This window comes from Myodes glareolus, chromosome 1, assembly GCF_982192425.1.
Source record: "Myodes glareolus chromosome 1, mMyoGla1.1, whole genome shotgun sequence".
NCBI lineage: Eukaryota > Metazoa > Chordata > Mammalia > Rodentia > Cricetidae > Myodes > Myodes glareolus.
Window position 1 is genome coordinate 54,379,018 of NC_142026.1, and position 26,304 is coordinate 54,405,321.

Consider the following 26,304-nt stretch of genomic DNA (forward strand, 5'->3'; position numbering starts at 1 on the left):
TCATAAAAAGCTTATATGGGGTTGGGTATAATGGCACATATTTTAGTCCTAGCACTTAGGAGTCGGGGGCAGGTGGATAAATGTGAGTTGCAGATTAGCCTGGTCTACAGAGTAAAATCCAGGTCCACTGGGGTTTTATATAGTAAGACCAAAGATAAAAGTATGTAACTGTAGTGTCTGAAAGAAAATGGCCCCCATAGGGAATGGCACTATTAACAGGTATGGCCTTGTTAAAGGAAGTGTGTCACTTGTGGGGGTGGACTTTGAGGTCTCCTATATTCAAGCTATGCTCAGTGTCACAGTTGCTTATACTTCCTGTGGATCAAGATGTAGAACTCTCAGCTCCTTTTTCAGTACCATGTCTCTCTTCTTGCTGTCATGCATCTTGCCGTGACAACAGTGGACTAAACCTGAAACTATAAGCCAGCCCCAATTAAATGTTTTCCTTTATGAGAGTTGCAGTGGTCATGGTGTCTCTTCACAGCAATAGAACACTGACTAAGACAGTAATTCAATCTTGCCCCCTCCCTGAGACAGGATCTCATAATGTAGCTCTGACTGTCCTGGAACTCACTGTGTAGACCAGGCTGGCCTCGAACTCAGAGATCCACCTGCCTCTAACTCCCACCCAGCATTTTATTTTGTTTTGTTTGTTTTTTTGAGACAGGGTTTCTCTATGTAGCCCTGACTTGTCCTAGAACTTGTTCTGTAGACCACACTGGTCTTGAACTCACAGAGACCAGTCTGCCTCTACTACCCTAGTGCTGGGATTAAAGTTGTATGCCACCACACCTGACTTGTTCCGGTTTTGTTAAGGCAACAATGTTGATGAAGCTTTATGGTGTAGCACTGCCATTTGGGAGGACACAGTCTCAGCAATCTTCCTCTTCCTCACACTTTATACCCCGTTAACTGCAACGATCTCTGAACCTTAGATGCAGGATCTTTATTGTAGATGTATCGGTTGGGACTGGGTTCCACAACTTTGCGTTTTGATTGGTTGTGGTTTTCTGTAATGCTCTTCTGTTGCAAAGAGAAGTTTCCTTGATGAGGGATGAAGACTACACTTATCTTTGGGTATAAGGACAAATATTTAGAATGTAGTTAATGGATTTTATTGGTTTAGTAAAATGGTGGTTGTAGTTTCTCCTCCAAGATCTATGACTTCTCTAGCCCTGTGTAGTTGGCTAAGTTTCCAGTACCAGAAATAATTTCCCTTTTGTAGAGTAGGCCTTAGGTTTAATTAGAGAACTGTTGGTTGCTGTCAAGATATGCTTGACACTATTGCACTTTTAGGGTTATTATGCCATGCCGGTCTTTGTGGTTCATAGGCATCATAGGTAGGACTGTTGGTTAACTTCCCTCCTTTGGGAGCTTGCATGGTACATTTTTGTGTTATGAAAGCTAGTCCTCAGGAAGGAGGCTTTCAGGTCAAATCTGGGTCAGGTCAGGTCTTCTGGACTCTGTGTGGTGTCTTCAGCAATAGAGATTTACCTTCTATCTTTGGGGACAGTCAAGAGAAATAGAAAGCCTATAATATTTTGAGAGTCTTCGGCATCCCTGACCAACTCAAAAGGGCTTCTCATGTCTGGTATTGGGGGTTTTGTTAGGTAATCTCTGACTCTCATGGGAGCATTGTCAGCCCAGATTGGGATATTTCATCTAAACTGTGTCTGCATATGATGTATACACCAGCTTACATGTAGTATAGCTATGTTTAGAAGGATAGTTAATAGTATGATTCCTTATGTCTTTTTCAGATGTTATATTATCCTGATTCCTCCCTAACTAAAGCCCCTGCCATTTCCCCGTTTGTCCCTGCAAATCACTTGTACCCAGCCATTCCCCTCTCTATTGCTCTCTTCCACAGTGACCCCTTTTACTTTTCTAGTCTCTGTAGCTAATTCAGATCAGCTCTGGAGATTGTTAATTAAAAGGCAAAAAGAGGCCAGTGGCACATGACTTTAATCTCTGCACCCAGGAAGCAGAGTCAGGAGGATCTCTGTGAGTTTGAGTCCAACCTGATCCCCATAGCAAGTTCTACCCAAACCATGGCCTGTCTCAAAACAACAACAAACGAAAAAACAGTAACAGTAATAAATAAAAAGAGAAAAATAAGGAATTAAGCAGATTTTTGCTTTTCTGGTGTGTTATTTAATTAATAACTGAGTAGCCTGGTTGGGTTAAAGAAACTTCTCTATAAAAGAATTCCACACCCTCCTGTGTGGAAGGGATCACACAGTTAGAAAAGTTATTTTGTTGATCATGAGGAATTCAGTTACTCAAACAGTGGCTAGTAAAAGAGAATAAAGCTGTTTGGTGAAAGGTTGCTGGGAAATTGTATAAAGGAGGGATTAGGCCTTCTGTATCCAAATCCCAGTGATCAGTCTCAGTGGTCTGTGTCACCAGAGCCAAGGCAAATAATGTTTCCCCGTGCAAGACAGTAAAAACTGCACAGGACAGCTCAGCTCCACATCATTTTTTTGGTGCTCGAACCAAACCCAGGGCAGGTGGGTTTGATTGATATACGCTCAGCAGTGTACTGTCCTGCTGAGTTTCACTTTAGTCCCTCATCATGCAGTCTTTACTTCTTCCTCTTGTTATAAACAGAGACCAGGAAAACCCTGAAATCATCTAATCAGGCTTCTAGAATGAACTTTGAGCACATAGGCAATATGGGGTATATATAGTGCGTTGAGTTACACAGTACCACAAAAAAGTCATCTGACAGAAGGTGGACTGCTCTGTGGTCAGCTGACATGCTTTGTCCACATCAGTTACATGAAAATGGGGAAAGGGTACTGTTCTAGATTAACGGAGAAGAGAAATGTAACAACAAAATGACCTTTTGGGAATCAAGACCAGATACTGATTAAGTTAATTTGAACTGACCAGGTAGTGGTGGTGTACACTTTTAGTCCCAGCCCTGGAAGGCAGAGAAAGGCAGAGCTCTGTGAGGCTAGCCTGGGTGACAGCGAGTCTAGGATAGCTGAAGTTACGCAGAGAAACGCTTGTCATGAAAAAAAAGAGTTCATTTGAGTTAAGTTTGAATGTGTATTGTCTCTTGGTTGATTGGATTTTACTTTAAAACAAAAAGGGATGGAGGACAAGGAGGAGATAGATGAATATAATGTGTCAAAAATGCAAGGCATAAGCCTTTTCGATGGGTACATAGTGATGTTCTCTGCTTTGCTTTTGTGTATGCCTGGACATTTTCCAAGTGCAAAAAAAATGGAGAAAACTGCAAATGCATGACAGGAGTGCAGAGGACCTAATGAATAATTATATTTCTTGGTGAGGTTAGTGTGTGTGAATTGGTCTTCTAACAGCCCAGGTTATTACTAAGTAGGTTAGGAAACCCAGAGAAGTCAAGCAAGTACTCCACACCTGCATTCCCAGCACTCAGGAGACTGATGGAGGAGGATGGTGAGCTGCAGGCCAGCCTAGGCTACGCAGGGAGACCCTGTTGAAAGAAAGGGGAGGAAGAGAAGGGGAAGGAAGAAAGAAAAACCCAAGGAAAAAGTAGATTTCATGGGAAAATAATAAGGAATCATAAATAAGAGTTCAGAGAATATAATTTTAGGTGGGGCTAGTTTTCGTGAATTAATGCTTATGACTGTTGGTCAGTTTAGATTTCATGTGATTGAACAATATCATGTTCTTGCAACCTTTCTTATCTTTAAAGTCAGATTATCTGTGAAATAGTTGCTTAAAATCCTCTGGACAGGGCTGTGACTATAACCCAGTGCTGGAATGCTTGCTTGGCATGCACAAGGTCCTGAGTTCTATATCCAGCACCCCCAAAATCAGTCAGACTTAGAATCAACACACAGGGGTTAAGTGTACCATGTGTCTGGGTCTGGTCCCTCTCCAATGCCTCAGGTGATTGTTGTGTACTTGCTCAGCACAGCCCTTCTTGAGACCAGGCCTCCTGCCCCTCAGGCTAATGGTGGAATGTCCAGAACTAGGAAAGTGCAAGTAGCTGGACTTGAGAAATCCCTGTTAGCACTTCCTGAGTGTAGAAGTCCTGAGCAAGTCCCCAGCCATCTGGTCTGCTTTGCTTTTTGCTCTCTGTCCCAGCCACCCTCCTGATAAAATGCAGAGGAAGTGGCTGCCAGCCTGCAGAGATGGGTAAGGACAGAAAGTGCTCCAGGCCTGGTAGACCAGACAGATGAAAAGGCTGTGACACTAGGTATATGCTGTAATGCAAATGGAAAATGTCTTTAAGCTTGACTGTTTTCAGTTCACCTCTCAGACCCCCGCCACACACACACACACACACACACACACACACACACACACACACACACACACACTTATGCAGAACCTCTCCTTCCTTCCTAACCTGGAAGAGAAGTGAGGAGAGGGGAGGGCAGAGAGCAAGGAGAGCCTGTTAATTGCTTCCTAGTGCCCAGGCTCCCCTTCTTCCTTAATAAGAAGCTCTTTATTTTTCAAGTGTCTTGTGCCTAGGTCACTCTTCCTAGTCTCCCTGACAGCTGACAACGACACTTGGTAAGGTCTGGCCATGATGACATGTGAGGAAGTACTAGATGAGACTGCTAGGTCTCCTTGCGTGCTGGAGAACAAGCGTGCTCCTTCGCCTCTAGTCCTATCTGCAGGCAGAACAGCTGAAGGTCAAGCCCCACACAATTTAGAGGCCAGCACAGTAATCCAGCAAGAGATTGTAGTAGTTTAGACTGGCACAGTTACATACTTGCGTTTGTTTGTTTTGGGGGTATTGTTTTTTGTTTGTTTGTTTGTTTGTTTTTGAGGCACGGTCTCACGGAGCTCAGGCTGGCCTTGAACTCACTAAATACCCAGAGGACGACTTTGAATCCTGCTGCTTCCACTCCCCAGGGTAGGGATTACAAGAGTGTGTACCACTGTACCTAGTTTAGGACTAGTTTCTTAATAAGGTAAAAATGTGTAATGTAGAGTTTGCTGTTTTAACTGTTTATAAGTGTTTGGTTTAGTAATGGTAAAAACATTTACATGGAGTCGTGTGGTAGTGTCACACACCTTTAATCCCAGCACTTGAGACCTAGAGACAGGTGGATCTCTGTGAGTTTGAGGCCAGCCTGGTCTACTAAGTGAGTTTCAGGACAGACTCCAAAGCTGCAGAGAAACCCTGTCTCGGAAAACAAACAAACAAACAAACAAACAAACAAACAAAATTCACATAGTATATAGCCACCACCATCCATCTAGAACTTATTAAACTCTGAAAATGGGTGAGTGGGTGGTTTATATGTAATTACTTGTTTTATGTGTGAGTGGGCATCCCATGCCACTGTGCACATGTATAGGTCAGAACAACTTTGGGAAGTTGGCTCTCACCTTCCTCCTAGTTTCTGCTACTGCTCCATATACACTAGGCTCACTGACTTCAAACTTGTTTCTCCTCTTCTCAGTCACCATAGGAGTGTGGGATTTCAAGTGGGTATTACTGCATCTGGTTTTTTGCATGGGTTCTGGGGATCAGGCTTTCACACTTGGACTGTCAGGACTTCTTTCCCACCGAACCAACTCCCGGCCCTGACAAGTGTTTTAGTTGTGTGTGTTTGGGATTTTTGTTGTTGTGGTGGTTTTGGTATATTTGTTTTGAGATAGGCCCTCTCTCTGTAGCGCTTGTCTTTGTAGACCAGTCTAGCCTTGTACTCATGGACTTACAAAGATTAGCCTGCTTTTGTCTCCCAATTGCTGGAATTATGTGTAATGCTGTGTATGTGGTGTGTGTGTGTGTGTGTGTGTGTGTGTGTGTGTGTGTGAATCCAAGATACCTCCAGGATGTCTTTCTATACATAGTTCACTTCCTAGTACTGCTGTTTACTGAGCTAAGAGCAGTAGGAGAGGAAACTCCTAGAATAAGTCTGGGTTACCTATTAGACAACTGGGGTGTGGTTTCCAGTAGGTAGTTAGGTGGACACACATTGACAGAACAGAGCTGAGGTCAACAGCTACAAAATGTGGGAACTGTTGGTTAGCGATGGCTGCGCTCATCAACTGAGTGCTGCTGGAGAACCAGTAAGCCTTCGGGTCCTCCAGCATGTGGGGATCAGAAGAAGACTGGGAAGCGGCCAGGGAGTCTGAAACAGGGTTGACTGAGAAGCCAGGAGGGATTGAAGCCAGTGTAGTGTCTTGGATGTTGGATGTCAAGCAAAGCAAATGGGTCAAGGCAGAGAAGGAGGGCTCACCTTTTTAGAATTGCTGAGGCAGATAGGCTAGGCTTCCTCTCTCACCTGTCCCAAGACCTGCCACAGAATCACCATTAGAATACCATGAAGGTAAATTGGTTGGAAGTGTTCCTGACAGATGGGCATGGAGCTCATTCTCTCTCTGAAGCATTATTTCAAGTAACGTTTTTTGATGTTGTTGAAAAAGCTTCGTGATGCCCAGACTGGCTTTCAGCTCCTGCTTTTTGAGTGGTGCTCCTGCCTCAGCCTCCTGAAAAGCTAAGGCTGCAGGTGTATATGCTACTATGCTTGGTTCTGAAATATTCTTAAGGGCAATGACAACTTCTAACAAAAGTATACTCAGATCAACGAAAAGAACTTCGAAAATTCTGATGGGATTCTAGGTCACATGATATGGGGAAACTAGGATATATTTTTATTTCTACCCCAATAAACATTTACAATATAAATTTGCTTATGGAGAAAACTTGTATCTGGAGAGGGAAAAATGCTTAAAGCAGATGCTGTCTTTGATCCGCATAATTAAAATGGATTTAGTTACTTACCTTTAATAGCTGGTCCCTGAATAATCTTTTTTTTTTAAAGGCAGGGTCTCTTATAGCCAAGGATGACTTTGAACTCTTGATTCTCTTGCTTCCACCTCCCAAATGTTGGGATTGCAAATATATACCACTACAGTGGTGTCTTCCCCAGATAGCTTTTATAATTACCACTAGTTATATTAAGATTTATGGTGATGTAGCAGAGGGGTGGTGGTGCACACATTTAGTCCCAGCACTCTGGAGGCAGAGGCAGGCAGATCTCCGAGTTTGAGGCCAGCCTGATTTGGTCTCCATAGTGAGTTCCAGAACAGCCAGGGCTATTACACAAAAAAACCCTGTCTCCAAAAAAAAAAAAAAATTATACCAATGTAGCTGAAATATGACTTCTTGTGGGACTGGAGAGATGGCTCTGAGGTAAAGAGCAGAGACTTGAGCTGACTCTCTGCATCCATGTTGGGTGCCCACAACCACCTGTAACTGTAGCTTCAGGGGACCTAATACCGTCCCTTGGACTCTACAATCACCCATACTTACAGTGACACACCAGAAATACACATAGTTTAAAAATCGTTTTTAAAAAGTCTTGAAAAAAATGGCTAGGTGTGCTAGCACAAACCTGTAATGCCAACATTTAGGAAGCAGATGCAAACCAGTCTTTTGTATGTATGGGTATGAGGCCAGGCTGGTCTACATAAGAATTTCTAGACCAGCCAGGGCTAGATAGTGAGACCCTGTCTCAAAATTACGAACAAGATGGGGCTGGAGAGATGGCTCAGCAGTTAAGAGCATTGCCTGCTCTTCCAAAGGTCCTGAGTTCAATTCCCAGCAACCACATGGTGGCTCACAACCATCTGTAATGAGGTCTGGTGCCCTCTTCTGGCCTTCAGGGCATACACACAGAAAGAATATTGTATACATAATAAATAAAATAAATAAATATAAAAAATTACGAACAAGAAAGACTTCCTATGTATTCAGCACATATAGCATGGTAGTAAATTAAGCTCAGGACTCTGTGCATGCTAAGTCAGGTGCTCTATTATTGACTCTTAATCCCAGCCCAACAATATATTTTTGGTATAATTTATTTGGAAAATGAACCACAAAACCAACATATGCCATCTAGGTTTTATGAAAATATCCAAGGTACAGGTCTGGGATACAGGAAATGCTATAGTTGCTGGTTATATTTATTCGGGAATAGTTGATACTATTTATTTTTTAGCAGACCCCTCCCCACCCCAATCCCAGTTCAGTTAAAAGTGAATATGTATCACTGTTAAAAGTTTTGCATGTCATGGTGCTTAGCCCATGTGACAGGAGGTGTTTTCACTGGCAACCCAGGAGCCTGTCTAGGTCAGAATGTGGCTTTGTCTGAGTTGGTAGCATTTGGCATTGGTGCTGCTATTGTAAGCATATGTTGACTTTGATTGCCTTCCCTGGTTCCTCCTTACATACAGCGAGGCTTCTCTCTGATGGAAAATGTTGGCTGCAGAAAGGTTTACAGTTTTTTTTTAATATTTATTTATTATGCACATTTGGTATGAAGGTGTCAGATTCCCTGGAACTAGAGTTACAGGCAGTTGTGAGCTGCCATGTGGGTGCTGGGGTTGAACCCTGGTCCTCTGGGAGAGAAGCCCTTGCTCTTAACTACTGAGCCATCCCTCCAGCCTTTACAGGGTTTTGTTAATCAGAAGGAATCATACCCAGCAACAAGCATTCCACTACAATACAGCACCAGCAATCTGTTTTCAGTGTTTTGCATGCCATTTTAGTAAGCTTGTTTTTTTCCATTTTTAACCTGTAGTGCAGTTTTCGTAAGCTCTCTCCATAGTCCACAAGAAGTCGGTTGCATTCTCTTGTTTCTCTCAAGACACATTTAAATATATCAGTATCACATTCTGGTTTGTGGGTTATGTCATGATGTAATGATTCTGGAATTATATAAAAAAAAAAAAGGCTGTGTTCAAAACAAGGTTGAAGACACTGGAAGCCAAGTGGAATCTGTAAGGTATATGTGAGTGTTGGAGAAAGAAATGATGGAATAGCTTCGGAATTTCTATTGGAAGCAGCCAATCTGGCAACTTCCTTTTACTCTGATCAGACATAAGGTACAGAATGGCTCAGTTCTTGCCTTGCGAGGGGTCTGAGAATGATAATGAACTGTTAAGTGGAGTTAGGTAGAGCAGTGAACTTTTGGGTCCGTCATTTGTGTTAATATGGAAAAGGTAAGCTGTTTTGGGAGATGAGGTGGGCCTGGGCACCGAAAGTTTTATCACATGCAGTGTGTGCTGAGTTATGCCTTAACAGAATTTCAAAACACTCCAGAAAGGTAGAGTAGATGGACCCACAACAACTATGATGGTGCAGAAGGGATGTCTTTCAGCTCTCAAACAGGATGGCCTTAAACTAGAACTCTTTGTAATCTGTTTAAGATGTAAACTTACTAAGAAGAAACAGGACGCGGTGGCCTGGGCCTGTAATCTCAGTGCATGATCACCCTTGGCTGCGCTGATAAGGCCAGTCTGGACTAGATGGCTGGCTGCCTCAAGAAGCAATCAGATGGAGTGGAGAGATGCTACTCTTGGAGGAGACCTGAGTTCAGTTCCCAGTACCTATGTGGTAGTTCAGGCTATTTATAATTTCACTTCTAGAGGGTCCAGTTCACGTTGCTGGCCTTTTCAGACAATAGCCTTAAGCGTTTCTCAGATGTAGATGTAGGCAAACATGCATAAAAATAAAATTTTAACAGCAACAAACAAATACACCAAGCAGAAAGGGCCCTTTGGTTATACCCTTACTAGAGCATGCTTAGTAGATACTGTGACATAGAACAAGGGAATGGGAAGGTTCATGTGCTCTAGTGTCCTGTTTTGAGTGAATTTGTGGAGTTGCAATCACTTGTCAAGTGGCTGCCAAGTGACTGCTGGGAATTGAACCCTGTTCCTCTGGAAGAACAGCCAGTGCATTTCTCCAGTCCTGCAAGTTTATCTTTTTAAGCCTATTTTTGTCATCTGTAAAATGGGCACATTGCTCACATTCCACAGTTGCTTTTTTTTATTGTTTTGTTTTGTTTTCTTACCGTGTGTGGTGCTCCTGGTGTGGGTTATGGTGGAGCTTCAGTGCTATTTTAAGTGTAAGTACCTGTCCTTGACTTTCCACTCACCCATTCTCCAACTTTTCCAATCTATTCTGCAACCTCATATGCCTGAGTCTAAGAAACTGTCTCTTTATGAACTAAGAATTGTGACCCTGGGACACACACTCTTCCAAACCTGTGTGAGTACGGTCTCCCCAAGAACTGGCCCATCCCTGAGTCAAGGAGGGTGGGGTCTATCATGGGGGTTGGGAACTGGGCCAAGAAGTGAGATGAGTTAAAGAGAAAGGGTGGGCAGTGACGGGAGCCCTGTCCTCTCAGAAGGTGATGTTTATGTGTTTAACTTGAGGTGACATTTTAGAATAAGTAGTCACTGAAACCAGTTCCAAGACTCAGGGTTGTGTTGGCCTTTAATTATTTACAATTTACATGTATTTTGCCACAATCCTAATTTGGGTTGATGCTTTACACACCGTGGGAAGGAGGAAGGCATTTGTTACAGAGAACTATAGATTGAATGACTCATTTGAGGTCAAGCACATAATAAGCAGCTGAGACAGCAGACTGACTGACAGATTGGCATCTCCTCCCCCGCTGCATCCTGCAGCAGGGAGACCCACCCCAACCTCACACTTCTGTGATTCAGACACCAGGCTTCTCCGCCACCCCTCAGAATCTTCCTTTCAGAGTGGGAGATGTAACTTTCCTCCTGGGCTCTAACCTCAGAGAGCCTTTTCCTCACCACCTGCCAGGCAGTTTCTTTCTCCAGCTGAACTTGACCTTGTGTGTCTATTTATGGCTTTGTTGTCTCTCCTAGCCCCGTTAGTATGTAACCTCGTGGCACAGGGCTTTCTCACTCTTCCTGTGTGCCCATGGATTTTCACCTTTATACATGTTAGGCATTTACATATTATATATTTATTATTAGAAAGAATGAGTCATTTTTATTGGTCAGAAACTGAGAATGACCCCAGAGCTTGGTGGCATCGTCACTTCCCCTCCCTTCCCTCATCCCATAGCCTGCCAAGAGGTCAAGGGAGAAGGAAGATAGAGTGTCCTGGAGGAGCCAGCCCCAATCCTCTGAATCTGCACTGGGGTGCTTCCAGGTGCTCTCTCTCTCAGCAGTAAAGACTGAATTTCCGTTGTGTTTCTGGCCTCAGTGCTGCCACCTCTGCCTGTCTGGATATTGAGTGCTGAAGGCAGTGGGGCATACTTAGACACAGCACAAATGAAGAAACTGCTCTGCTCCGTCCATTTTGTGTCGTAACCTTGATACCTAGTTTCATAACTTCCCTAGCCTCAGTCTTCTCTGTAAAATGGAGATGACTTCATGGGGTGTTCTGGGAATGTGGTACAACCCATATGAAATCTGTAGTGTACAAGCACATGCTGAATGCTTGATTAAAGCCTATTGGTAGTGTGTGATTCATATCAGGTGTCTCTAGCTGTATTCTTAAATCGGCTACTTTGTGTCCCTCACGCTGCCCTTCAGAGACATGGCCTTGATGGGGAGGAGCTCTGAGGAAAGGGGTAATGGAAACCCAGGAGGTCTGAGTGGAGTTTAGCTGCAATTTAGCTGTTCACTACAGAGGACAGACACTAAGATTTTTGTTTGATGGTTCGCTTTAGTTTTGGATGAAGTTTTTTCTTTAGCTTCTTTGCTCTGGTGATTTCCACTGAGGGAAAAATCATTTGGAGGGAGTAGGTGTTACATTGGGAGCTGGCCCGTCCCAGTTTCTTCAGCAAAATACCGCTGATGTGTGAGGTTGGATCGGGTTTGTGATAAAGGACAGCCTCTCACTCTATGTGGCCGAATCTTTCAGACTGATCCTCTCTGGATGAGATGGCGTTAGAGCTAGGGGCCTCTGTTAGTATCCAGGCACACCTTGGCCCTGCCCCTTGAGAACCTGGCACAGTGTGTCACCCCTCTGCACATGGCAAGCAGGCCCCTTTAAGTGACAAGCTCCAGCTGGGTGGTCGTGGTACATGCCTTTAATCCTAGCACTTGGGAGGCAGAGGCAGGTGGATCTCTTGAGTTCGAGGCCAGCCTGTTCTTCAAGAGCTAGTTCCAGGACAGGCTCCAAAGCTACAGAGAAACCCTTTCTTGGAAAATAAAAGAGACAGACAGACAGACAGACAAGCTCTGCCCACTCCCCAGCTCTCTTTCTGGCTACTCTCAGAAGAGGCAGGCAGAACTTTTCCTGCCTCTCCTCTCCTCTCCTTGCCACTCCTCTCCTCTCCTCTCCTCTCCTCGCCTCTCCTCTCCCTCCCCTCCCCTCCCCTCCTCTCTTCTCCTCTCTCCCTTCCCTTTCCCTTCCCCTAATAAAACTTTCCATTAAAGTTCTATCTGCCTGGCCCTGTTTGTCCATCACCCCTCGTGGGCTCACCACCAGGGTCCCATTCGTGCCATATCTTAACAGACTCTCTTGGATGTTAGATATTTGTAGAAAACAATGCAGATAGTTGGAAATCTTTTGATTTTTGAGATTTGGGGGGGGGGTCTCACCAGATTGCCCAGGCTGGCCTTGAACTTGGAATTCTCCAATCTCAGTATCTTTGCACTAGCAGTTTCTCCCTTGCTTTAAAGAGAGAAACATGGGAAATCATAACAAACATATCACAGTTGTGGGCAAGTTAAAAAAAAATAAAAAATCCAGACTGGGAGTTGTATACTCCTGAAATCAAGATTTCAGGAGACTGAGGCAGGAGAGTTATAAGTTCAGAGCTAGCCTGGGCTATTTAGTAAGACCTTGTCTTTTTTGTTTTTTTGAGATAGGGTCTCTCTGTGTAACAGCCCTGTGTCCTGGAACTTGCTTCGTAGACCAGGCTTGCCTCGAATTCACAAAAATCTGCCTGCCTCTGCCTCCTGATTGCTGGGATTAAAGGCATTTGCCACCGTTGCCCGACTGAGACCTTGTTTTAGAGTACAAAAATCAAAAGGACTGAGGTTATTAGCTCTTGCTTGTTCTGCTCCAGGATCTAAAATCACTTCTCTTAAGTATCACCAAGAACATAAAGAAAAGGAAGTAAAGTCTCCAGACAGTGAGAAAGACAACGAATGCCCTGGTCTCCAGGCAAATACTCTTTCATGGCTTAAAATGTTCATAGGGCTAACAATTTGGAACACTACTCTATTAACATAGGGTTTTGACTTCTTTTATTGAAATGCTAGATGAAGGGATTATTCTATTGTTCCATTATTAAGTAAAACGCAGGAGTCAGATATTGTAGTAAAAGCCTGCTAGATCCTAAGAGTGATGGAATAATGATCAGCTGACCCTTCCTCTCTACTCTTCCAGATCAAAAAGGCCCTCAGATCTTTCTAAGCTCCTCCCTATTCATTCCTGTGTCTCTCTATATCTGGGTCTGCCAAAAACTCTATGGTTAATTCTGGCCAGCTGAATGTTGGCTTAGTCCTCTGATTCAAGGTTTACCTTTATTGGCAGTCTCGAGAATGTCAGAATGTGACCAATATATCCCACAACATAATATTATTGTTTTGAAGCAGGAGCTTACGCTGTAGTCAAGGCTGGCTTTTAACTCTCTTTTTAGACCAGGCTGGTCTTGAACTCATGATGCACCTACTTAAACCTCCCAAGTGCTGGAGTTACCTGAATGCATCACTACCATCTGGTAAATTTACTCCTTGAAAAGAATTTCCAGCTGGACATGGCAGCACATGCCTTTAATAACCCAGCACTTGGGGAGTAGAGGCAGACAGATATCTGTGAGTTCGAGGCCAGCCTGGTCTACAGAGTGAGTTCCAGTACAGCAAGAGCTATGTAGTGAGACCCTATTTGAATTTTTTTTTCAAGACAGGGTTTCTCTGTGTAACAGCCCTAGCTGTCCTGGAACTAGCTCTTGTAGACCAGGCTGGACTTGAACTCACAGAGATCCGCCTGCCTCTGCCTCCCAAGTGCTGGGATTAAAGGCGTGCACCACCACCGCCCAGGCCCTATTTGAGTTATTAACCACCCAACCAATCACTGATGTGTGTAGGGTTACTGGTTTTCTGCCCTGCTGATGGAATTGTCTCCTATGTTTTGCTGACTCCTGGAAGACTGGTCTGTCAGCCTTGTTTTGTAATACTGTGAACATGACAGACAGCTCTATTCAAAACAGTTTTAGCACATCAGTGAAACAACCAGTGTCTTTGGGTTCCATTTCCAGTGGAATGTTTTCTTCTAGGTCAGACCAACCTTTCAGATTTTTAGTCACATGTCATGACTTTTCCTTTGCATTCTGAACACTCTGTGGCCATAATTGACATTAGCAGTGACTCTTGCCCAGAAGGAACTCAAAGACAGAGTCTAGATGGAAGTGAGGACAGGTGGCAGGAAGTTGGAAGACCCATTTATTCCTGGACCTTACTGCTTGCTTTGAAATGTTTTGACTTCTAAACTTCATCCCAAGGCCCAAGAGACCGGGGGCTTTTTAACATTTCATGCTTTTATGACTTCAAGTCTGTTGACAGTTGGGAATTTACTGAACTAATCCATGAGCAGCCCACAACCTAAAATCCCCTGGTTCTCTTGTTTTCGCAGGTGCTGGGGCGGTGTTTCTTGACAGTGGTGCAAGTCCATTTCCAGTTTTTGACTCACGCCGTGCAGAAAGTCCAGCCGGTGGCTCACTCTTGCTTTGCCGAGGTAGTTGTGCCAGAAAAAAAGAACAGCAGCAGTCTGTCTGGCGTGGGCCACACACCTGAACTGGAGGAAGCTGTGCGATCCTGGCGGGGGGCTGCTGAGGTAACTGACCTGGGAGATCTGGATGAGTTCAATGGAAGAAACTGCAGGAATTCTGTCTTTGGCTCCCAGAAGAGTCACTTGCTTTAGACATTGAGTTGTAAACATCACTAGCTTGCTTATTCTTGTGACAGCAAATGCCTTTAAGAGTGTCCACTTTGAGCCAGTGGTGGTACAAGCCTGTAATCCCAGCACTCGGGAAGCAGAGGCCGGCAGATCTCTGTGAATTTGAGGCCAACCTGATCTACAAAGTGAGTTCCAGGACAGCCAGGGTTGTTACACAGAGAAGCTCTGTCTCCAAAAACAAAAACAAAACAAAGAATGTCTACTTTGTGTCAGGCTTATCCTAGGCACTATTAGGATACTTGGAGAGAAAGACTTACAAAAACAGAGTATAGAGGGTCCAGGAGTTGTCCATACCAAGAGGAAGGGCCCTGCTTCAGAGTCAGAGTGGTACAGGAAACTCCAGAGATCTGAGCCAGGGGATAAGTCTGGCACCTAAGTCAAGAATGATACAGTGGATCTAGCTCAGTAGACAGCCAGGTAGGCTGGGTAACAGAAGTGTCTGTTAAGATGAATCTCACAAGCAGAAGAGAGCATAAATTCCCCTGGAACTAAGTTACAGATGGTTGTGAGCTGTCCTGTGGATGCGGAGGATTGAACTTGGGTCCTTTGGAAGAGCAGCCAGTGGTTAAGCAGCTCTTAACCACTGAGCCATCTTGTCATCCTTGATTTGTGATTTGAATCAGGGTTTTCATCAGTGACAGCATGTGTATTGTAAATATTTTATGCATGTGTGCAAGTATGTATGAAATTTTGATCTGAAAATATCAACCCAGAGAGTACTGATGTCTCGGGTAAGAGGCTGAGACTGTGTGTTCTGCTTCGTAGCCTCTTGAGTGCTCAGAGCTCTGCTTGAGGCAGGAGGCAAAGGCAGTTTCTAGCACCTCAATAAAAGCAGTGCCCAGAGCTGCTGCAGTTGCCAGCAGCATTCTTCATCGGTCAGATCCCAGGCTTCACACAGGTCTGGGCTGGGCTGCAGACACCTGGAAATCAGACCCACAGCTTACAATGGTGTTGACCCAGCAGGACTCGGGCTCAGCCCGTGACCGTGCTGGCATGTTCTTTCAGTCTGTGCCATCAATAGTCCTGCACTTAGAACTGTCTTGCCTCCCATCCTGGCATCCTGGCTTGAGGCCATTTGGTTTTCTTTCTTTCTTTCTTTCTTTCTTTCTTTCTTTCTTTCTTTCTTTCTTTCTTTCTTTCTTTCTCTCTCTCTCTCTCTCTCTCTCTCTCTCTTTCTTTCTTTCGTAATTCTGCCACTGCTTACAAAGTTCATATTAAACTGATAATGCCATTTCTTTAAACATCTTTAACTAGGCCACAGCCCTTTATAAGCAGGAGAGACGGGGAGATGGCAGTTGTGGTCATAAGACAGGAGTTCTCTTGCAGGCTCACAGCAGCTCACAGAGGCCACGCTGAATACGAGGAAAGCATGCACTGCAGTGATAGCTGTAGGGGCAGCACACCAGGAGTGACCCCATGGTGATAGCTGTAGGGAGCAGCACACCAGGAGTGACCCCATGGTTATGGTCTGACCCAGAATGAGCTGGATTGTGACAGTCAGTACCACCGCATAAGCCTAAAGGCAAGCAGAGAAGCAGAGAACAAAACCTCAAAGCTGTGTGCTCCTTTCCTGCTGCGTTTTAGTGGTTCTGTTGCAGACATGCTAATACCCCTTTTTCCAGTGAGAGAAAGAAAAAGTAAACCCTCAAAATTGAGACTTTACTATGACGCACTATTCTATTTTATAGAATACAAGATCATTTGTGGTTAAGGAATAGTTTGTTAATTTCTTATGTGATATCTAATTGGACCACCACACAAGTTAAGTTGCCATGTACTGCCTTTTGTTATAAGACTTTTTTTTTTTTTTCCTTCTGGTTTTTCGAGACAGGGTTTCTCTATGTAGCCCTGGCTGTACTGGAACTTGCTCTGTAGTCCAGGCTGTCCTTGAATTCACAGAGATCTGACTGCCTCTCCTTCCCATGCTGGGATTAAACCACCAACACTATACCAGCTGGCTTGTTATAGGATCTTATAGGACCTATATCCAGGCATGGTGGCAAACACTTGTATCATAATACTTGGGAGGTGAGGCAGGAGGATTAGGAACTCAAGGTCATCCTTGCTTACATAGTGAGGTCAAGGCCATCTTGGGGTACTTGAGGTCCTTTCTCAAAACATAACAACCAAAAATATATTGATTTTTTTTTTCTGCCCCTTCCCCTTGAGTTAACCTTTTCTACAGGATTGTGCAGGTTTTAGCACTGCCGTTCCTGATTTTGTAATGTGTTGTTGTGCTGTCCTCTGTCCTTATTCCTGCTATTGTATGTTTAAAAGACTTTCTCAGAAAGACCCTCAGTGCTAATTGGAGGTTATGTTGGAGCAAGGACCAGGCTTTATGTTCTAGGGCTGGGGGAGTATCTGTCAGTAGCTACCACAACCCCTGGAAGCCAAACATTTCACTGAAGATTCTTAGAGTCAAATGGTTTTAAATCTTAAAACTATTTGGTTTCAGGGCTTGGTTAGACTGTAGGCTGGTGTGTTCTTGTGAGATGAAAGCCTTGAACTTCACAGCATTGAAGCTACTAGCTTTCTGTTGTTCTGTGAATTTTGTAAATATTAATATTCCTATCCTGATGTAGAAGAACAGAGAAATTCTTAGAAATTCCTAGAAATGGGCTGGAGAGATGGCTCAGAGGTTAAGAGCACTGACTGCTCTTCCAGAGGTCCTGAGTTCAATTCCCAGCAACCACATGGTGGCTCACAGCCATCTATAATGAGATCTGGCGCCCTCTTCTGGCATGCAAGTATACATGGAAGGAATGTTGTATACATAACAAATAAATAAATCTTTAAAAAAAAAAAAAGAAATTCCTAGAAATGTTATTTGGCCAGCCATGGTGGTATAGACCTATACTCCCAGCACTCAGGAGGCTGAGGCATGCCGGGTGTAAAATTGAAGCCATTCTGGGTTATGTGGCAAAACTGTCTCCAAAAAGATCAAACAAATAAACCTGCGAAATTTCAGACTGCCGACTTTGTAGTGTGAACAGTCCAGATCCCCTGGTGTATATCCAGCTTGATACTTAATATGAGGTGTAGGATTTGTTGCTGGTGGTACTGTTTGAGTTTTGCTTGTAACTGTAGTGTCCTCCTTTACCTACTGGCTACTATTTATATCACAGGCAACATCTAGATTAAGAGAGAGAGGCTGTGATGGACGCCTGGCAGGAATTGAAGTCCAGCAACTTTTTTGTTCTCAGAGTGCAGCGATTCCTGAGCACCAGCTGAAAGAGCTGAATATAAAAATTGACAGTGCTTTGCAGGTAGGTGTTTCAGTACTGGCAGATGCATAGAGAACTGATTCCACCAAGGGGCAAGATTAGAGTAATGATGCTGGACTACTTAAAAAGGTAACAAAGAAATAATAACTAGAAGTTTTTAAACTTATTTTTATGTATGCATATAGTATAGAATTTCATGTATGCATATAGTATATTTTGGTCATGTTCACCCTCCTAGCCTTCCTTAACCCTTTCCACACTGGAAATTTGAAGTTCCTATTTTTGTTGGACTTTGTCATATTCTAATCTGTTGCATAATCTTGATTCTCGCAGGCATATAAAATAGCATTGGAAAGCTTAGGCCACTGTGAATATGCAATGAAAGCTGGCTTCCACCTGAACCCAAAGGCCATTGAAGCAAGTTTGCAGGTATACGTTTCTGGGAGTTATTTACTCAGTCCTGTGGGAGTCCAATGCTTTGTCACATGAGCTGTGGGTTCACCTCCACTTTCCTATCTAAACCTTTACCAGGGCTGCTGCAGCGAAGCGGAAGCTCAACAGACGGGGCGAAGGCAGACACCCCCACAGCCCATGCAGTGTGAGCTTCCTACCGTCCCTGTGCAGATAGGATCGCACTTCCTGAAGGGGGTCTCCTTTAATGAGTCGGCTGCTGACAATCTGAAGCTTAAGACGGTAGCTTTCCATCAATTCCTTGGGTTCCAGTAACTGAGTATGCACTTGGAAATAGAACTATTACGGGAAACTTCAGAACTTTTGAAGAATGTAGATTAAAAAACACAGAAGAGATCAGGAAGGAGACTCTAACTTTTCTGAGTACAGTGATGGCCAAATGCAGCCTGTGATGTCTCTTTCTGTCTGTGTATGGTGCTAGGGGTTGAACCCAGGGCCTCTCACATGCATAGCAAGCACTAAGTCACTCCCAGCCCCAAGGTAGCATAAGACATTTACTAAGAAAGTTTTATTAGTAATTTTGTTCAAATGTTTAACAGAGTTTGAGAGTACTCTGAATGAACTACTGTTGATTGATTAATGTTTGCTGGTGCGGTTTTGAGAATTAAATAGCAGAAATCTTAGTGCAGTAATAGTCACTTGTGAAGTGTCATAGGTGCAAGGATCAGAGCAGAGTGCTTCACATACATTGTTTTACCAAATTCAGTGTCTCACTGAGGCGTGACTGTTCCCCTGTTCCTATTTACAGAGGAACCAAGGCCCAAAGTGTCATGCCTAGGAATTAGGAGAGCTGGAACTTGGGCTCATTTGGGCTGTTCCAGAGCCTCTATACTATTCTACTGCAAGTACTGGCTTTTTGGGAACCTAGTCTGTTTGTATGCATACCTTCCTAGGTTGGGGGGGGGGACTTGGACTTCCCACAAGGCAGGGCACCCTGACTTCTCTTAGGACTAGAGGGGGAGGGGGAGTGAGGGGAGTAAAAGGGAAATGGAAGGATGGGAGGAGGTGGAAATTTTAAATTAATAAATTAATTAATTAAAAAAAAAGAAAGAAAAAAAATGTTGAGGTCGGGCCAGAGTTGGTGTCACAGATCTTTAATTCCAGCACCCAGGGAGGCAGAGAAAGGTAGATCTCTAAGCTTCAGGCCATCCCTGGTCTACATAGAGAGTTCTAGGATCAGCTAGAGACACACAGACCTTGACTCCCTATTTGTTTGTTTGTTTGTCTCTTCGGAGAATGGTTGTATAAATGCACTCTTACAGATTTTGGAGCCTTGCCAATGTTAGAATCTTGAGATATAAATTTCCCCTCTCTGTCACTCTGTAGCATACCATGTTACAGCTCATCAAGGAAGCAGGCTGCTACAATGGAATCACACCTAGGGATGATCTTCCTGTGACAGAAGTACTGAATCAGGTGTGCCCATCCACATGGCGCGGCGCCTGTAAGACTGCTGTGCAGCTGCTGTTTGGCCAGGCGGGACTGGTGAGTACGTGTGAGGGGATGAGAGCAGCTTCTGTGGGGTGGCATATGTACAAAAACACTGCACTCAGGAGACTGAGGCAAAAGGAGGCGTTTGAGGCTAGTTTGAGAGACCTAGGAAGACCCTGCTCTCCCCACAAAACTAAAAGTTTTGTTTGTTTGTTTGGTTTTTGGTTTGTTTTTGTTTTTTGTTGGTTTGGTTTTTTTGTTTGGTTGGTTGGTTGTGTTTTTTTTTTTTTTTTTTTTTGAGACAGGGTTTTTCTGTGTAGCCTTGACTATCCTGGAGCTAGCTGTGTAGACCAGGCTGGCCCCAAACTCACCTCTGCTTCCTTCCCATGCTGGGATTAAAGGCGTTTGCCACCACCTATATTTACTGGGAATGTAGTTGCAGAGTGATGCTGTTGTAGACTTCCCTTGTCTTAAGGAAACAAGTGCATTAGTACTGCATGGGCAGGCCTTGACCACTCTGCAGCCACACTGGAGTTTCCTGTTCTCTCTGCCTTGCTGTGACACACTCCTCTTGGCTGTCCCTGTCAACCCCAGTTTCACCTCCAAGAATCCATTTGTGACTGGTGCTTGTCACCACCAGGACCCAGTCCAATCATTTCCTACCCCAGCTGTCTGTTCATTCACCTTTTGAACAAGAAAATCACAGTATCAACTTCAGGACGGGACAGAACTTTAGTATTTTTACCTGTCAGAAATAAAGAAAACAAAACAAAAACAAACAAACAAACAAAAACAACAAAAAGAAACTCTGGATGGGGTCCAGAGCTTAGCATCTGTAATCACTGTAAGATTATTTTTTCTTTTTCTTTTTTGAGACAGGGTTTCTCTGTGTAACAGCCCTCACTGTCGTAGACCAGGCTGATCTCGAACTCATGAGATCCATCTGTCTCTGCCTCCAAGTGCTCTGCCTCCCAGAGCTGGGATTAAAGATGTGTGCCACCACCGCCTAGCCACTGTTAGTTTTTTTGTCTAGCACATCCACCTGTGTGACTTGCATGTACTTGGTTCTGCCTTGTAGTCATGGCTCCTTTTAAAAGACTGAGCATTTGCATCAGAGTTTAGAAGAAGTTAATCTGAGTGTTCAAAAATTAAAGAACTTGCTGGGCATGATGGCACTCTGGAGGCAGAGGCAGGTGCATCTGAGTTTGAGGTCAGCCTGGTCTACAGAGACAGCTCTAGGCTAGCCAGGGCTACAGAGTGACACCCTATCTCAAACAAAATGTAAATACTCTTTGTAGTATTAATTTCTGCTTTATTCATGAAAGGAGAGCTTGGAATGGTACTGGTCCTGTTTCATGCAGATTGGGTCTCAGGCGACTGGGTTTAGGGCGGTGCTGCCTTGTGATGGGCAGGTGGGGGAAACCTGTTCACAGAGCTGGGCTCTATTTCCTTGAAGATCCGTATATGAAGAAAGCAAGAAATAGTAGTTACCCTGCTAACTTAGAAAAAAGAGACTGAACCATATTCTCAAAGACCGTTAGTTGAAGCTCTTGCAGTATGCTCCCTAGAACACAGTGTACATTAGGAAAAGGCTGTTTTCAGAAAACAGACTAAGCTAAGGAGGAAATGTCTAATCATACTCAGAACCCAGTGGGTTTTACTTCCTACCCTGATGGCAGGGCTCCTTTGTGTAGCTGACAAAGAACCTTTAGGAGCATGGGCGTGGAGGGGGAGAGGAAACACCTGTCAGGTCCAACAAAGGCTGTTCTTGGACAGGAAACGTTTCCTAAAGGTCCAGCTGTGGGAGCCCCATTTATAGCAGTAGAAATAGGCACCACTGGAAGCTGTGTTTGGAATCATGGGAAGTACCTATGAGTAGCTTGACCCCCCCTTCTAAAATAGAGATGTGGCTTTCTACTAGTGAACTGTATCCTCAGCCCTTGAATTTGTAGCCTTTCTGCTTTAGCCTTGCAAGTGTCTTAGATTATAAACCTGTATCAGTAGGCCCAGCCTGGCTCCACTTCTAATTATTTTTTTCCTTTCAATCATATAAAAATTTAAAATTACTAAAATAAAGTATGGATAGTCTCTCTCTCTCTCCCTTCCTTTTTTCCCTTCTATTTCACTTTCTTCTTTTCCTTTCTCCAATCCTTTCCTTCATGTATCTCTTCCATTTAAACATTTATTTTAGGATTTTATTTTTAAATTAAGTGGTGGGGTGAGTGTGAGTGTGGAAGCCAAAAGAGGCCCTTGAATATGCTGGAGCTGGAGATGCAGGTGACAGTGACCAGCCTGATGTGGGTGCTGGGACTCAAAAGTTCTGGAAGAGCAGGGAGTACTCTCAATGTCTGAGCCTGCTCTCCAGCCTCGTTATTTCTTCTTTATGAGACAAGGTCTCATGCTGTACAGGCTCACCTCCAACTCATAACACATCCGTCATAGCCTCACAAGTGTTGGGGTGATAGGCATATACAGCTACACTCATTTGGAGAAATTTGTAATTCTAACAGCTACAGTGTGGTACATGCCTGCAAAGTTGAGCGGATCCCACAGTTAAGTTAGAATTCGGTTTCTATGTATTCAGTCATCATTACTGGCTGTTGTCTCAGGGGCCTCACTGTCTCAGTACAGATGTGCTATGGATACTTCAGCCAATCATGGAAAACTCTCTGAACCTGGTGGTTACCTTTGTTTTAAAATTTCCTAGGTGGTTGTCGACACAGCACAGATTGAAAATAAAGAAGCCTATGCACCCCAGATCAGTCTAGAAGGCTCCAGAATTGTGGTTCAAGTCCCATCCACATGGTAATTTGATTATTTTTATTTTATTGGTTTGTTTGTTTGTGTTGGTTTCTCAAGGCGAGGTTTCTCTGTGTAACACCCTGGCTATCCTGGAACTCCCTTTGTAGACCTAGCTGAGCACTGGGATTAAAGGTGTGCACCACCACTACCACCACCACCTGACCCAGCTTGACTCTCTTTAACAGAAGACTGAACTGCTGTGTAACCTACAACAGTAGTACTTGCTGCGTGTGCACCTCTAAGGCAGTGGTGTATTGGTGTCTGTTCATCACTGTTACTGATCTATGATGGTTAATCTAAGATCTCTGAGAAAGAGCCCCTTTGACCACAAGGCAACTAGAATATAAGTAACAGACCATAACGAGCAGTGTTACCTGTTACTTAAGTCACAGGGTTTGTGTCTTTTGTTCCTAAGTTACCCATTATTTGTCCAAAGCTGAGTAGAGACTGTAGAATCCCTTCCTCATCCTATCTATTCCAGTCACAACCCTGATGACCTTGAGTTGATAGCAGCCTATGCCAAGTGTCACTGTAAATCTGGAGACAAACAAGGCCCTTTTTAGTTAGTTATATTTCTAGCACTTCAAAAGATAAAGGGTCATTCATAGTCTTTTTTTCTTTTTTTGAGGAAAATATGCTTCTATAAACAAGTAAGGAAATAGGCCAGTGATATGACCCCATAAGGCAGGAAAGATGGCATGATGCACAAGAAGACAAAGAAACTGCCCAGCCTCACCCGTTCATCACAGAAGTGAGAAAGATCATAAGATGCTTGTGCCCCAGAATAGTAGATTGACTGAGAATAACAGTAAGAAGTATTGAGGAAGTAGTGGTTTGCGCTAGACTACAGCAACAGGCCAAGAGGTTGTCAGATGGAGAGGAAATCATACCGACTTTTTTGGAGAAAAGTTTATGGAGTATCTGAAGCTGAAGGGTGTGACCTGGGCTGTTCCACAGTTGCATCTCTAGGAATTTGTCCTTGAAATGTGTACAAGGATGGCCCTTGTTGTGCTGGGAAATAGCTCATTAATAGAGTACTGGCCCAGATTGCATGACCCTGAGTTTGGTGCCCAGCATCCCATAAAACTGAGCTTGGTACTGCACACCTGTTATCCCAGGACTCTGAAGGTGGAACCAGGAGGCTCAGAAGTTCAAGGCTGCCCTCTGCTACAAGGTTGTCCTTCACCACAAAACAAGTTCAGACCAGCCTAGAATATGTGAGACACTATCTCATATAAATAAACAAATGAATAACTAAATAGAGGAAAGAAAGATTGATTAGAGGGTTAGAGAGATGGCACTATGCCACCAAACCTAATGACCTGAGTCCAAGCCCCAGAACCTACCCAGTCGGAAGGAGAGAATGGACTGCTCCTGCAAGTTGTCCCCTGACCTCCACATAAATACAGAGAAAATTAATTTGGGGGACTGCAGAGGTGGCTCAGTGGTTAAAAGCACTTTCTGATTTTCCAGAGGATCTGGGTTTACCTTCTAGCACTCAGACAGCTCAACTTTCTGTAATTCTAGTTCAGAAATTTAAAGGTAGTATAGTGTCCTGAAATCAGTGGAAATCAAGGGTAGGTATGTAGGTATATTGATAATAGAGATCTTTTTTTTAAAAAAAAATTACTTTTATTTTTCATGTATGTATAAGTACCTGTATGCCTGTATATTCACCACATGCATACCTTGTGCCTTCAGAGGTCAGAAGAGAGTGTTGCTTCCCCTAGGACTGGAATTAGAGCCACTATGTGGGTGCCATGAACTGAACCTGGGTCCTCTACAAGAACAGCAAATGCTCTTAACCACTGAGCCATCATCCAGCCCTGTATTTATATATCATTTTTATGAAACAATAACTTAAAATGCTCACTTTTTGGCCAGGCAGTGGTGGCGCATACAAGCAGTCAGGAGGCAGAAATAGGTGAATCTTTGCGAGTTCGAGGCCAGCCTGGTCTACAGGAGTTAGTAAACAGCTAAGGCTGTTACACAGAGAAACCCTGTTTTGAAAATTCGGAAAGAAACAACAAAAAAAACCTCACTTTTCTGTAAGATTTTGCAATTCCTGAATTCCTAATTAAAATTTCCAATTCAATTTCATTTTAAAAGTTTTTTGTTTTGTTTTTTGAGACAGGTTCTTATGTAACACAGGATGGCCTGTATCTGAGAATGACTTTGAACCCTGATCCTCTTGTCTCCACCTCCTGAACTAGGACTGCCTGTAAGGACTCTTATTTTGAGAAAAACAGACATAGCTTTCATATAATTAGGTGAATGCAAACAGCTGTTACTAAACTAGTTAGTTTTCTATCAAAACACTGCCCGCCGGTGTGGGTCATCTTTGTAATTCACTGTTCCTCCTGAAATGGCCTTGTAGGCTGTAATCCCTGCAAAGGTGCCCTCTGCTGTCTATTGTTGGTAATGGTGAAAAATTATAAGGTTTTTTTTTTTTTTGGTTTGGGGTTTTGGTTTTTTCTCTTGGAAGCAAAGATCAAGTATCTCCTATGAAATGCTGGAGACCAAAAGCATTTCAGACTCCACCTGTTGTTTGGTTTTAAGGTGTTTGCTCATGATATGCTGAGGTGCTGTGAAAATGAAAGTGAAATCTAAGCACAGAGCTCTTTTGTGTCTCGGACAGCGAGGCCCTTTGGCCAGCACTGGTTTATACAGTATTTGCAGTTTTGCAGTTCTCTTGAATTTTCACTATGACTTTGCACTTGAGATCAGCTGTTTAATTTTCCACTGGTATTGTCATTGCTAGCATCAAAAAGTTTTGGATTTTGAGCATTTTCAGGTTACAGATATTGGACCTATACAAGTCTACATTCATTGGAAAGGCTGAAGCGAGACCAGGTTACTTCATTCTTGTGAAAATAATTGTCAGAAAACTAGTCAAGAATTTATTAAACCAGCCATAATGATACATGCCTATCTTCCTCTCACGGAGGAGGCTGACAGAAGGATCGCCACATTTAAGCCATTATGAGCTACATAAACAGCACATCCTTCGCTATGTCTTTCTCTTTCACACACAGATATTTTATTACGTTCTCCACGCTTGTCAATACATGATGTAACAGGAGGAGAATGACTGTTAGGATGACGAGGGTGGGAGTTCAGGAGGCAGATACAATAAGCAGCGCACAGTGTCAGGGTGTATGGAGTGTTGTCGTGAAATAGGGACCACCTTAGATCAGTGAGTGGAGCACTTATTGAGCAAGGGTGAAGGCCTGAATCCATGCAAAAGCACCCAAAGTTGTTATCTCCACCTGAGTGCCATGACACACATGAACACACACATACTCGTAAAAAATAGAAAACTTTCTTTAAAATAAAAGAAAGAAAGAAAGAAAGAAAGAAAGAAAGAAAGAAACATGGCTGGCAAAATGGCTCAGCTATTAGGCATACTTACTGCAGAGGACTTGAGTTCAATTCCCAGTACCCACCTTGAGTAGCTTACAACCATTTATAATTCTAGTTCAAAGGATTTAATGCCACTGACTTACTTAGACACTGACAGTCACCAGCATAGGCTCACATATTAATAATTAAAGATAATAAAGCCAGGCATATTGCCCACGCCTTTAATCCCAGCACTCAGGAGGCAGGGACAGGAAGACCCTGTGAGTTTGAGGTCAGCCTGGTCTACATAGCAAGTTCAGGCCAGCCAGGACT

General features: G+C 43.6%; 1 protein-coding gene across 6 annotated transcripts in view; it reads left to right on the forward strand.

Annotated features, from left to right (window-relative positions):
* The window catches only part of Garre1 (granule associated Rac and RHOG effector 1), an 80,665-nt gene that overhangs the window by 36,174 nt on the left and 18,187 nt on the right, over nt 1–26,304 (forward strand). For all 6 annotated transcript variants that reach the window (XM_048448757.3, XM_048448761.3, XM_048448759.3 and 3 more), the window contains 6 exons: nt 14,378–14,578; nt 17,827–17,967; nt 18,259–18,354; nt 18,457–18,618; nt 19,723–19,881; nt 22,535–22,632. In XM_048448757.3, coding sequence (XP_048304714.3) covers nt 14,378–14,578; nt 17,827–17,967; nt 18,259–18,354; nt 18,457–18,618; nt 19,723–19,881; nt 22,535–22,632 — 857 coding nt within the window. The remainder of the gene's footprint in view (nt 1–14,377; nt 14,579–17,826; nt 17,968–18,258; nt 18,355–18,456; nt 18,619–19,722; nt 19,882–22,534; nt 22,633–26,304) is intronic.